Raw genomic sequence first — 13,716 nt, forward strand, 5'->3', positions numbered from 1 at the left:
CTCCGAGTTTATATTGGACATTAAAGCAGAGCAGATCACATTTTGTTTTACAGATGCTCCTTGCGATTCAGCCACAGCTCCATTATCTCTGCTGGTGATGCTGCAGTAAACTCATATTCCCAACAAGCTGCTTCACAATAACTTTTTATGACCCACTCGCCCATTACCGAAATTGATTCTGTCTGAGTATTAAGATCCCCTCGTTATCTGTCGGGCCTTTTTTCATTGTGTGCGATCAATACTCGACCTCTGACCTTGAAGCGGTCCCATTAATATGTGTAAATTCTGGCATTAACCAGCCTCTTCAAAACTCAAGAAGAAAAGTAATTGTCGTCATTGATCAGTTGTTTGACATTGAAGATTTTCTAATAACGACTAATTAGATGTGGCACAGCCCAACACTGACAAAAGAAAAGAGAGACTTGATATGAAATTAAAAACATCAATGAACATACGTGAGCTAAAACATCTGCAGTCTTTTCATTATAAGTAAATACGTATGTTAATACGTTAATTATGTTATTTAAAACATTTCATTCGTTCGTACTATTGCTTCCATTTATAACCTCCGCCAAGGAGGTTATGTTTTTGTTTGTTTTTTTCTTAGCAGGATTATGCACAAACTACTTCATGGATTATCACAAAACTTGATGGAAGGATGTGTTCAGGGAAAGAACTCATTAAAATATTGTACAGATCCATATCAGGACGTGGATCCAGGAATGTTTGTCCACTTTCTTTAACATTGTTAGATAGTTTTTTTTTCAACATTTTCAGTGATTTCTCATTAAATAATTCATGGATCTTGACGAAAACAATCAGGCATGTTAAAAAGGTCTGATATTAGTGTGTATATATAATAAATCTGTATATATTATGAATTTAAATGGAGTTTCATACTGTTGGGCCTAAGAAGGGCCTAAGAAGCAATCTATATGAAGCACTGTATTGCATTAATTGAGCAATTAGTTGAGCAATTCTCTATGTATACTCATAATTTATATAAATATGTGTCCCATGAAAGTAAGGTTAGATAAAAAAAAAACACATTAAATTTGTATTTCTAACTCAACATGAATGTTTGTATCAGAATGTATCACTTTAGAGTGTATTTGTATTAACCCTAAGAATTAAAATACCATCAAGCTGACTTAATGATGTATCTGTTTTAATGTTACATTTTTGCGTCTAAATATAATCCCCTTCATCTTGGGCGGAGTCCTCTGACTCCACATTTACTGTAAAGTACAGTGGAACATACTAAAGTATGTAGCTACTGTACACCCTGGACATTTAGAGAATGATTCTTCTCTCTCTTAACTGTGCTGCTGCATGTGCCTTTTCTTACCCGCATTCATTATTTATAGTAAAACAGCTATGTCTCAAAAAAGAACTGATATGGAGCAGAAAAAGGGAAGTAGGGAAAAACAAGTACGATGTAGCTATTAGTTTAATGGTTGCTAAGATGCTGTTTTGCATCTCAGAGGTGGAGTCTACAACTGCTGCCCATTACAGTGATAGCTTAACTAAAAATGTCTTCCTTTTGCTATATGATTTGTATAAAAATACTTTATAAAAAAAGATTTCAATGTAAAATTATTAATACAAATTTAGATTTAGATTTCTCAAACTTGAACTGAAAGCATATGACTTTTATTCTTGGTAGCAATATCATTTGGCAGTTTGAGTCAAATCAAAAATGTAATGCTGTCTGAGGATCACAACAAACGTCATCACCCCATTGACCACAGGCTGCTCCAGTGGGTGAGAGGTGGAGTACAACCCCCGGCAGGTCTCCAACGTACCTCAGCTGGGCCTAAACATGGGGACCAACCACCGTGTACACAGTTACAAAGTCACAACCACAAGCAATTTGGAGTCACTAATTAACCTGCATGTCTTTGGAATGTGGGAGGTTGCCGGAGAACCCAGAGGAAACACATACAGGCCCTAGGGGAACATGCAAATTCCATACTAAGGATCAGCTGTGCCAGAGGTAGTTTTATCTTTATTCCTTGCACGAGTTTAAAAAAACAAACTGAACAATATTATTCATGACCCAATCAACCTTTTTTAACAGAAAACATTTTGACTGGATTCCATTTAGCTGTTTTGACTTCCACGTCCTGACACAGTTCGAGCCGCCTCAGTGTCGTCGCTCTCAGGAACACTTTAGCACAGAGGCAGTAAAACCTGGGATTTTCCTTCTGTAACAAGTCAAAGCTTCCTGTGTAGAACAGGCCTATTGGCTGACAGCACAGTTGTATGATGTATCCTGATGAGTCTTAGCATCAGGTCCAAGCTGCCATTTGTCCAATAATGTGACTAATGACTAAATACCTGCAAACTAATGACAAATCTAATCGTGCAATTTAGTAAAAGTTAGCATGTTTACGTGAGAAAATAAGAAAATTAACATGGTAAACATTCTAGTGGCTAAACATCAACATGTTAGCATTCGCATTTATTTCAAAGAACTGCTGTAACTAAGGGACATTAAGTCTCATTTGGATACTACTCTAAATTAACTGTATTGAATCAGTGTTTTTAAAATACTTCTGTAACACAAACATTTGATTTTACCATTTGAAGTTTGCTGTGTAATAACACCAGCTAGTTATGCATCCCCATAACCCACAACCAAGTCTTCTCCCACATATAATAATAATAATAATAATAATAATAATAATAATAATAATAATAATAATAATAATAATAATAATAATAATAATAATAACTTTATTTGTCTAGCACTCAACTAAACAAGGTTACAAAGTGCTTAAAAAAAAAAAATCCATGGCAAAATGATTTCCTTATAATAAATGGTATTCAATTCAGTTCAATTTTAAGGGCCAAATCATAACATAATAAGGTCAAGATCTTAAAATTTATATGAGAAAAAAAATCCCTCATTAACTGGGAGAAACCTCTGGCTGAACCAGACTCAGTGTGGGCGGCCATCTGCCTTGACCGGTTGGGTTGAGCGGGGAAAAATGTGGAAGAGAGGAGAGGTGGGTGGCAAAGGGGGGAGAGAAGAGAGAGATATAGAGTGGGGGGGGGGGGGGGGGGGGGGACCCAGGAACAGTTGTGCAACCATCACATTTGAGCTCTGTCAGACTGGATGTTACAATGGAAATAATAATAAGAATCTTCAATTGTACCTTGGCGTCATCAGGCGTTTCAGCCTTTCATCGCAAAAACGTTAAAAGCTGAACCTGAGGGTACGCTGAGGCTAAAGGTTAATCTGAGAGGCTACTGGCTTACTGGCTTGCACTGGCTGGCGGTGCAAATCCTAAACATTGCACAGCTGTGCACGTGTCATTTGTATGCATGTGCACTATTTACACATGAAGCCTCGGGTCGTGCTCCTGATGACAGTGAAGTATTAGTGTCAGGGGATGTCGCTGCTAAAAAATCATTAGTGGAGCTGGGAACTGATGTCTATTTAACAGTCATCAATGCACAATTAACAACACGCTCTGCTACGTGTTGAACAGGAGCTTGGTTACAGGACTTTAAAAACCCAATCAGTTATTTTTTATTACCAAATAAATTATACGTGAGCTGATATTTACATGTAGTTAAAGGGTCTGACATGTAAAGAACAGGCATCCATTCATTTTCCAGACTGCGTATCATGTAAAGGCAGGGCCTGGAATGCATCCCAGCATGCAATGCATTGGACGTGAGTCATGGACATGTGGCCACTCTATCACAGAGCTAACAAATGTGTAGACAGGCTCATTCGCACTCACATTCACACCTACAGGCAATTTAGAGTCTGCCGTGGACCTGACCTGCATGTGTTTGGAGTGTGGGAGGAAAGTGGAGCACCTGGAGGACACACACACACACACACACACACACACACATAGGGAGAACATACATGCTCCACACAGAGAGGACACAGACGGTCATATGTAGTTGTCAGCTGTTACACGCCTGCTTTCCAGGAGTGTCTGTCTACATTTTATTCACGTAAACCTTAAACAGCCTCCTCAGGCTGAACTGTGTGATTTGGCTGTGAAATATAAGAAATCGACAGCTTCCAGTCCTGTCTTTTAAATTCTGATGGCGATTATTTCACATTTGCCTGACCACAAATTGTGCTTTTAATCAGGGTGGACTCCAGCTTGCATCAGACAGGTCAGGCCCCTCTAACCACCTCCTGCTTTAAATCTATAAAATCAATCAAATCGAATCAATCAGCTCGTTCGGACGGCAATACATTGTTTCCCAACGCTCAGAGGTGAATGGGGAGAACAATATTTCAAACGTCTTACTGGATCGTTTCGGTTTCTCTCTGCTCCAGGTGCTGTACAGTCACATTTCCAGGCCGTTCTCGTCACCTTCACCACCTGAACATACGCTTTGTTTCAAGCCCTGAGTGCATTGTGGGAATAAAAAGTACAAATGTGCTACCATATATAGCGTCACGTCCTCAACCAGAGGACAAAAAGTCTCAGCCAACAGTTTTCTACTGTATTTGTCCTCCTGACAAAACAAATTAATTATCCAGTGCTTTTATAGATGCAGAATTCAACCTGCCCCAGACAGGCCGACCTGTTACACTATATCATTTTATATTTGCCAACAGTTTAAAAAAACTGGTTTAATAGTTCCTGAATTGAAAAAGGGGCAAATATTACACTTGTCAGCAGGAGTCACTTTGCGTCTTTATTCAGGAAATAGGGTATGAAAGGAGGTATATTCTCATAAATGCGCAATGTTTTGTACTCAAATTAAAAGAAGACACTCTCGAGTTTTCTTGAATTCTAGTTTTTTAGCTGGACTGTGTTCATATCTGACAGTCCTTATCAAAAGCAAAACACCAACTAAGAGGTGAGAGCTCCGACAACAACCTGGAATAGCAATGGTGAAATACCTGATTTTATCCTCTCATTATGCGACAACGTATGCTATTTACCTTTTGGGGACTAATATCTGAAAACAAATCAATACGAAGTCAAAGGAAACAATGTCACATATTAGTCCACAAAGGGCAAATGAAAAGACATTAGCTTTCTTTACTGTATAAGCCTTTATTTGTAAAAAGTCTGTTGTTTGAATGATAACCCTTTTTATACCACATACTTGAACACCTTGTATTTGTAAAAAACACATTTTGTTCAAACACCTAAAAAAGCTGATTGACACTATAACATTAATTTGCACTGACAAAAAAAATACAACTTCATACTACACGAAATGTTGATTCCATGAGTACTGATACCCCGAATGAAATCAAACACCTTATTAAACAACTGAATCAAATAAGCGCCCAATGTGAACAAAACAATTACAGTACAAAAAACCAAATGCATTTTTCTTCCAGTGCCAGTATATCAGATGAGTTACATTTCCTTCGTATGATAAAACAACAACAACAGTAAGAATAACAATGCATAACAAATGCAACAAATACAGTCAAATCAGAAATGAACACAGAAATTAAGAAAATCATTTACTAATTTCAACTGAACAATAAATGGGTTGTTGGTTTTGTGGGTTTCTTTCTTTCTTTTTCGTTCAATTCAATTTGTTTGTCTTTAAAAAGCGTTGGGATGTCTTTCTTTCACCTACTGGTCAAACACGAGGTCGTCTCCCTGCTCAACTCTTTCAAAGAGAAAGGAACACTGACGTGTGAGTGGGGATCAGCACAGCTTCTTGCAGGTATCATCGCACAGTAATCAACAACGGGACCATAACCAGAGGCAACTTATGAAAGAGAAAATACAGGGAACACCCACTCAGTGTGCAATCGCATGGCTTACGTTCAGATGCTACTGGTCAGCATCCTTTACATCCTTTGTAGTTGAAGGGCGACTGATGTTGACGCGTATGCTGAACCTGATAAAAGCTACAGCATGCACTCGGTGCATCTATCCCAAACTGCGTGATGTACAGTTAATACATTTGCAGACGTACATACTCGTGACTCGCGCGAATCACACCGATGTACGCTCCGCGGTTACATTTTTCCTCCAGTTTTTTTTTTTTAAACAAACAGTTTTGTTTCACAAGGTTTATAGAGCTGGCTGTAAAACAAGTGCAATTTGAGCATGTAAACACTGGATCTTTCTTTTTCCTGGCCGTGGAGATGAATCAGATGGCGTGGAGTAAAAATATAGGAAAATAAACCTTTCAAAACTCAGGTCATGCAAAACAAAACCTACAAGGTACACAGAATAATGAACGCACCAGGCAAAGTCCTTCCAACAAGTGAGGAGGCTGTCAGCTGTGTACTGGTAGTTTGGTGGATGAACTTGCTTGCATGGTTGTGGTCCACTCTTTTGATGCCTCACAGAACAGTTTTGTGTTCACAGCCCATCACGGGTTTCTTCAATTTTTTTGGGAATGGTGTAATCCTGGATGCTAAGCCCCAACGTTAAGACTGGAGACTAAGATGTGGTTCATACATTTGTGCAGTTCAGATCCCAGCCGCTAATTATGGCAAAATGAGGAACAGCATCCAACATGGTGTGTTCCACAGAAAGAAAGTTAGGCCACTGAAACACGCTACAATACTGGGTTTAATTTAGTTGCACAGAACCAAAGAACATTTGTGGGACAGTTCTTTGCATTTACCCAGGGAAATATTTTTCTCGCAATACACTCACACACAGGGAGCTACGCATATTTACTTCTGGGACCTGGTCTGCACAAGTTTCTGTTGTCAGAAGCTGCACTTGGTAACGTGGTCAAGGGCACACATGCATGACTGTCTTAATGAGGAACAGGAAAAAACATCCCCCTCGCCTTCTTAAGGCAACCCTGCTCCTCTAGCCTCTGTAAGCCAGCTAGTCAAACATGCCCTTTGATTTGTTTGTAGATTAACGGACAACTGTGTGATTCATTGATAGCTGAGGTAAACGCTGCGGGTATGCCGCGCTGAAATCCTTATGGTTGGTTCAGACGTGAAAAACGGAAAACGCTCAACAAGAGGATTTGATCCAAGATGGCACCATTCCCGTTCGCTGAAAGTGAACCAAGGCGATACTGTACTTCCCGCGAATCATCAGCTGCAATAGCCTGTTAGCCTTATACGAGCCACCAGGGACTCCTTCACCTCGGGAGGACTTTGCGTTGACTTCTCCATTACTCTGCTCACACCGTGTATTTCTTGTGTCTCATTTTTTAGGTTTCGTTTGCAGAAGTATGCCAATGCTAGAGAAGCTGTCCATGCCATTAGCAGTGAGGCTAGCTGGTATTACGAACTGCCATGTTTTTGTTCATGCATTAAGAACTATTTAAGTGAAAGATATCATATTTACAGTACAATTCACATGTAATTACACATATACACTAGAGGCAAGAAAATTCACATTGAAATCAGTTCAACACTTTTTTTCCCCTCCTCTTCCTCTTCTCCTCAAAACACGTGTGTCAATAAAGGAAATGTAATTTTCACTCTCGTATATAAGCAAAGATCCGAAAGTAAAAGTGTAGAACGGAACATCCTCACAGCTTTTTGGGATGAATGTGCTGATTTCATGTCCAGAAAGCAGGTAAATACATGTTCTGAGTGAAATGAGTGGTGGATTCATTTACTGCGAGCATGCAAGAGCTGCTAATGATTCTCCTCTGTGTGTGTGTCTGGAGTTCATTTAAGATATGCATCAACTATTTCAAAAGAAATAGATCAATAAATATATAAATAAAATTTAAAAAAAGGCATTTTGTATCAATTACTGGGAATAAACCAACCTCAATGAGAACTTGAACCTTGCATTAGTTTACGTAATAAAATAAGTACTGCAAGTGCATTTCACTGAAAGCACAGAGTAGATGGATTCGACTTCTTTCTAGCTCAACACCTATTTTGCCTTAAGTCCCACATTTTTGTGCTTTTCCTGCACCGGAGCTGATGGTATCATATCCTCATTGTCTGACAGATCCATCATATTTCCTCTAAACAGTTGGACGAGCTGTTGGTACGCAAACCTGCATGAAATTATCAAAAAAACAAAAAAAGAATAACTTTGTAAAGTGTGTTATTTCGATAAACTTGCATTCATCATCCGCTAACTCTCGCCACCTTTCTTTTTTTTAATTTCTTTACAAAAATTTTAAAGGACAATGCTACCTGAAACATGAATGTGAATGGATCACCACCCAAACAGCCTGAATGCCCCTGACTCAGGTGCTACAATCTAACAAAATACACCTTTAACCAGAAATGGAGAAATGGAAGCTGTTCCTTTGTCTGATCACAAGAACAAACAGCCGATCGTGTCTCGTTGTGATGTCACTGGAGCTTCTCACATTTGAAATTTTTTGGGGGGAATTGCAGCATACGTATCCCAGTGATGTATAATGATATGAGTTAAAGGGGAACTCCGCACACATTTCACGCATCAAAGTCTGTCCACAGGAGATTGAATAAAACTCCCTTGAGTGATGTCGCTTGAGTCAGCGTTGGCTGAAGTCTACAAGTCTGACAATGAGAAAAAAGAAAAGCAATCCCTGGGGGGGGGGTGGACTCAGTCAAACAAAGTGAGTTTACTGGGCCCCTGGAGCCCACTCCTCATCCCTTGCTTGAGGCTACATTAGCCACCTATAGCATAACAAACCTCGACTGAAGTGTGGGTGGTCAAGTTGGATTGTGGGTACTAAAGGCAACAGATTTTTGACATAAAAGGACACGTGGAATAATAGAAAATAGAGAATATCTCTTGATCATTTTCGTTTTAAATGATCCACTTCAAATCAAAGGAGATCTCTTTTTGAAACAAGGTGCAAACGACTGCATGTTGAAACTACTGATGCTATGGTTTTTTAGGTTCATTGCATTTCAGCCTTAACTCACTTCCATTTGGCCACTTTAGAACAACTCGCCTACAGCATAATTCTGAATATGTATTTTCTACGTAAAAACCCAGGAGCCATTTTCTCACAAGAGCTGCTTCGGATTGAGCTGATTGTGGCTCGTTTTGACTCGCCGTTACTTTCCCCATGAATAACAACAGATTCTTCACATTTCGGACAAATCACTACGTTTTGGTCATAAGTTTGGACTCACAGTCGACTGAGAGACAAACAGTGGATTGTTCAGCTGCAGACATAAACATGATATTCAGCTCAGTATGTCTTTCTCCTACTTTCACCATCTCCCCTGCTTATTGTATGGATTACGCCGTGATGTGTTTTTTCTTCTTTTTTCCTTTTTTTTTTTCATTTGCTTCTACGGAATATGACCATGATGCATAAAATAGAAAAACAAAAAGAAATACTAAATTCGGATCACAGCTTGGGCCACGTCACTGTACAAACTTCACCACGACTTACGGAGACAAATTGGTTTCTGATCATTATTCCTTCTCGAAGACGTCTTATGCATACTGCACCCAGAAGGAGGGAGGGGGGGGGGGGTATTTCTCATGATAAATTGATACTCCTGCTTCGCCATCTTCAAGTCGTTACCCGAGGCCTCTTCCATCTTCCTCTTGTCTCTACGCGTTTGTATACAGTACATACGCCAATTTTCCCTCTTGTCTTTTTTCTTTTGCATATTTCCTGGCCGCCGCACTGCGCTCGTCTTCTAATGAGTCAATCACTTTGCCGCTGGAGGAATCGACACTTGATTTGGTTGTGTAGGTTCCTGCTCGGGGACAGTTGCTCCCAGCAGAGCCCGTTTGCACCTGAAGTGGAGATGACACCGAGGAAGATGCTGATCTGCACTTCAGCTGGAGCTAAACGGGCAGGGGAGGATCTTATTTATATTTATTTATTTAGCTCTTTCCTATCGTCCTTACATTGTCCCTCTGCCGCAGCCGTCTTGTGTTTATAACTTTAGTGGGTGGCTGTATCCAATCTGATTTAATAATAAAGGAATACTAAAATCAAAGTGTACTCATTTCCCTTTGCAAATGAACCTGAGCATTAAAAATGTGTGTGTGTGTGTGTTTGAGAGCGAAACAAAACAATAATACGTATGGATTATAGGCCTCCAGGTCGACATTTGAATTCATGGCTATTTATCACTTTTTTCCCCCCCAAGGATCACTGCATCATTCCTGATCAGGCTGATGTTTCTGATCCTCGGGCTTCAGAGCGTTTGCGGGGTGGCACTGACTGAATTTGAGTGCGAGACGTCGAATCCTTCCTCCCCCACGTCTTCTGCCCGTCACTAACCTCGATCAAACAACAATTGCCTTCTGAAACTGTGACTCCAACACTGAGGAAATGCTCGACGAACAAATAAATACTCTATACTGGCCAAACTGTGGGCAGATATTTTGACACTTTTTTGAATATACACGTTCTCACATCGTCACTGTGGAATAATCTCAAACGAATCACAAAAGCAATTCCCCCATGTCCCTTTTAGAGCAAACACAAAGCAGAATATGACATCGATGAACTTGGCATCTAAAGAGCATGTGAATCAATCAATAGGAGGAAAGAAACAGTACAAGTATACTTTCATGAGAATACTGAATGATAAAATGTACAGAATATGTAATTTTTTTTCTTCAAACAATCAAAATGAGTAATGCATACCTTAGACTCTTTTATCTCATAATGCCCTAGCTCTAGAACATGTTCCGATACTCTCTGAAATCACAGTATTTTTCAAGACAAAATCATATCTACAATAATCAGCAATTGTTTTTAACCATAATGAAAAAAAGGACCCGCAGCCCCCCCAACCCCCGAGGACATGTTTCTAAAAATAACATGAGAAGAGAAAGGAATACAAGTTTGCGTTGACTCTGGGCCCTCCAACGGAGACCATTAGGCCAGAGCTGATGTCTGATAAAGAGAACGATACCACTTCAAAAAACCCAAGGAACAACACACAATCCAAACAAGGTTGCTGTACATAGTAGAACCGGAGATTTCCGTGCATGTTATCCATGGGTGATGGGAGGGGTCTTGTGTGTGTGTGTGTGTGTGTGTGTGTGTGTGAGGGGGGTGGGCGGGGTGTGAGTTGAGTGAGAGCGGCGATGTCGGGCAGGGCGGCAGGAGTGCGGTGTCAAGGACCTCACTCAGCTGATGCCTGCGCGGACGAGCCACCACTGATTTCATGAGCTGCAGAAGAGGATTCCCGATGACAATAAGTTTTCAATAAAAAGTCGATGGGACTCTGAGACATCTTTTCTCTCTCTAGAGCGTTCACTTTCTCTTTTTTCCTGTTTTCTTTTTTAGCAAAAATATCATGCAGTCTTTAGTTCCAAAAACCCCTGGGGGGGATCTCGTGTTTGTTTGTTTGTTTGTTCGTCTGTTTGTTTGTTTGTTTCAGGAGGAAAAAGAAACTCAAAGCCTTGAAATTCTTCAGTCACAATTATTCTTAAACATTCAAGTCATCCTATTAATATTTTGTACAGCAGAAAGGTCCTTCAGATTTCACACGTGTATATATAAATATAATATATAGAAATATGCATATACATATGTTCAATTTGTATATGTGTATACATATTTTGGAACTGTATCAAAGCCAATTTAATGTGCTCTCAAAATATGGCCCATGATTCCTAGTGGGATGCACATCAATTCACATAGTACAACCAGTAGATTAGGTTGAAAAATCCAAAGGTGATGGGGAAAATGACCCGGGACCACTTGTCAATGGTGCTAACATCTGACAGGTTGGGGATTTTCAACTTGAGCTTGGAGGAGCGTCGTCGTAGCCGACAGTTGGCCCGGCTCCGCATGGCGCTCCGGTCCAGCGAGTGGTGGCTAAAGCCATCTCTGGGCGTCATGGGCTTCCTGAATTGGACCCCGGAGCTGTCGAATGACATGACCGAATTCCGAGAGTCACTGACGCTGCTCCCCACGTCAGAAGGCATCACCTCGTTGTTCATCTCCAGCGTGGTGAGGAGGATGTTTCCGTAAGCATCCACCTGCGAGGAGAGTGGAGGGGGGGGGGGGAAATGAGTCAGCGGGGCGGAAATGTCGAGCAGCAGCCCCCAGAATCCCCTCAGCTATAAGATTTACACTAACCCCCACCCATCCTACAAGCTGTCAAGCTAAAGCAAAATGCAGGGATGATATGGAATGTCAATTCTTGCATGCAACAAAAACAGTTAACTTACTTTAACAGATAACTATTAGTGAGTTTTCAAATAAGTGGCACAAATAATTAAATTAAATTAAATTCTATTTCATCCGGCTATATTGTGAGACCCTGGCCTACAGCTGATATGATTTCTAAATAGATGTACCCCAACTTTTCTTTGTTCCTCGAGATACAGATTTCTTCGCTGTGTAAATGACCTGAAGGTGTTGGTTTGAAACGGCACGGAAATGGAGTCCTTGCAATGTGAAAGAAAAATGAAGAGAACATTAAAACGGCTATGCAACACCGGCAAGTAAGCACATTTTCTAAGAATTTACTCAAATGCATAGGACATAAAGTTAACAGGAGCAAGTTTGATAAAAAGCATTTAGCACTTCACACACAAAAACAACTGAGTGGGGGGCTTCATTCAGTCCGACTGCTTCAGCATTTGCCACGGGACAAATTGTTAAATCACCAAATTCACGTCCTGCATTTCCAGGTCTCGTCTAATTTTGTTTTGACACATGTTAAACCACAAGGAGGAAGAGAGGGAGTGAATGAAGCCTACAGCATAAACACAGACAACAACCTAAATAAGAAATGAGAATGTTTACACCACTGTTGAGTTCGATGAATCGCTATCTCAATGAAAAGGGGTATGCTCGGTAAAAAGCCTTTAGTGCTTGAGGGAGAAGCAATGGGTAATGGCTGGTGAATGCATATTGGGCTGTGGTGGCATCAGTATGCTCCTGGAAGATTACTGCAGGGAAATAACTGTGTGAATGTCTTTGGTCAAAGTGACTACTTCGAGAAATCTTATGTGCACAACACTGTTGTTTTCTACTTGAACCCTGACTGACACACACAAGCAGTAGTGAAAGAGAGGCAGTAGACGGGGTTGCAAACCTGTTCCCTCAGGCGCTTCTCTTCGTATCTTGTGCGCTCGTTGTTGGCTTTGTTCAGCCGCTCATTGATTTTCTTCTGTTGCGCAGGGCCCCGGCCAAAGAACACGTAATTTACAAAGGCATATTCAAGCAGGGCCAGGAACACAAACACAAAACAGCCCATGAGGTAGACGTCGATGGCTTTCACATACGGAATCTTTGGGAGAGTCTCCCTAAGGTGGGTGTTAATTGTTGTCATGGTAAGCACCGTTGTCACACCTGAGCACAGCAGCACACACACAAACAAAGGATTTAGCATCAGAGAGAAATTACATTGTATTCATACTTTTACATTTACACATCTGATCAACATTAATGTGGTTCAGTGATAGAGGAAGACTTCAGTTCGTCTATTTAAGTAAGAGTCACAATGCTACAACCGAGCATTAGGGGCACGTAAAAGAAAAATGAATATTAGATTTAGAGAATAATATTCTGAGGGAAAAGTCTCAGGCTATGTGTCATTCTAGAGGGGCAATATCCGAAGATCATACTGTCGCCTGTGTTAAAATGAGGAATGTGGAGAATCTTCTTAAGTTATACTTTGGCATAAGTTTCACAAATCATAAAATACTTCCATTTGACTTTCCATCAGAACTAAGTATCAGGAGAAAGTATCAGGAAACGTTTTTTGTGTATTATAAGTGTATTCTGAAGAAGTACAGACTAAGACTTAAAGGAAAGTTTCTCTTTCATTATGGAGGAAATGTTTGGTAGTTGTTGACTGTGTATTGTTTGTTAAATCTGCGTGATATTTTATAGTTT

At 40.3% G+C, this 13,716-nt stretch overlaps 1 protein-coding gene across 2 annotated transcripts in view; it reads right to left on the reverse strand.

The window, feature by feature from the left end:
- Positions 1-4,656: 4,656 nt before the first annotated feature.
- The window catches only part of gabrb4 (gamma-aminobutyric acid type A receptor subunit beta4), a 60,290-nt gene continuing 51,230 nt past the window's right edge, over positions 4,657-13,716 (reverse strand). The window contains exons 8-10 of one of the 2 annotated variants that reach the window (XM_034606844.1): positions 12,914-13,170; positions 12,171-12,260; positions 4,657-11,849 (exon numbers count right to left, since the gene is read on the reverse strand). In XM_034606844.1, coding sequence (XP_034462735.1) covers positions 11,496-11,849; positions 12,171-12,260; positions 12,914-13,170 — 701 coding nt within the window. In that variant the 3' untranslated portion in view covers positions 4,657-11,495. The remainder of the gene's footprint in view (positions 11,850-12,170; positions 12,261-12,913; positions 13,171-13,716) is intronic. The other variant, XM_034606845.1, reaches the window with a different exon arrangement.

The sequence above is a fragment of the Hippoglossus hippoglossus genome, chromosome 14, assembly GCF_009819705.1.
Source record: "Hippoglossus hippoglossus isolate fHipHip1 chromosome 14, fHipHip1.pri, whole genome shotgun sequence".
Lineage (NCBI taxonomy): Eukaryota > Metazoa > Chordata > Actinopteri > Pleuronectiformes > Pleuronectidae > Hippoglossus > Hippoglossus hippoglossus.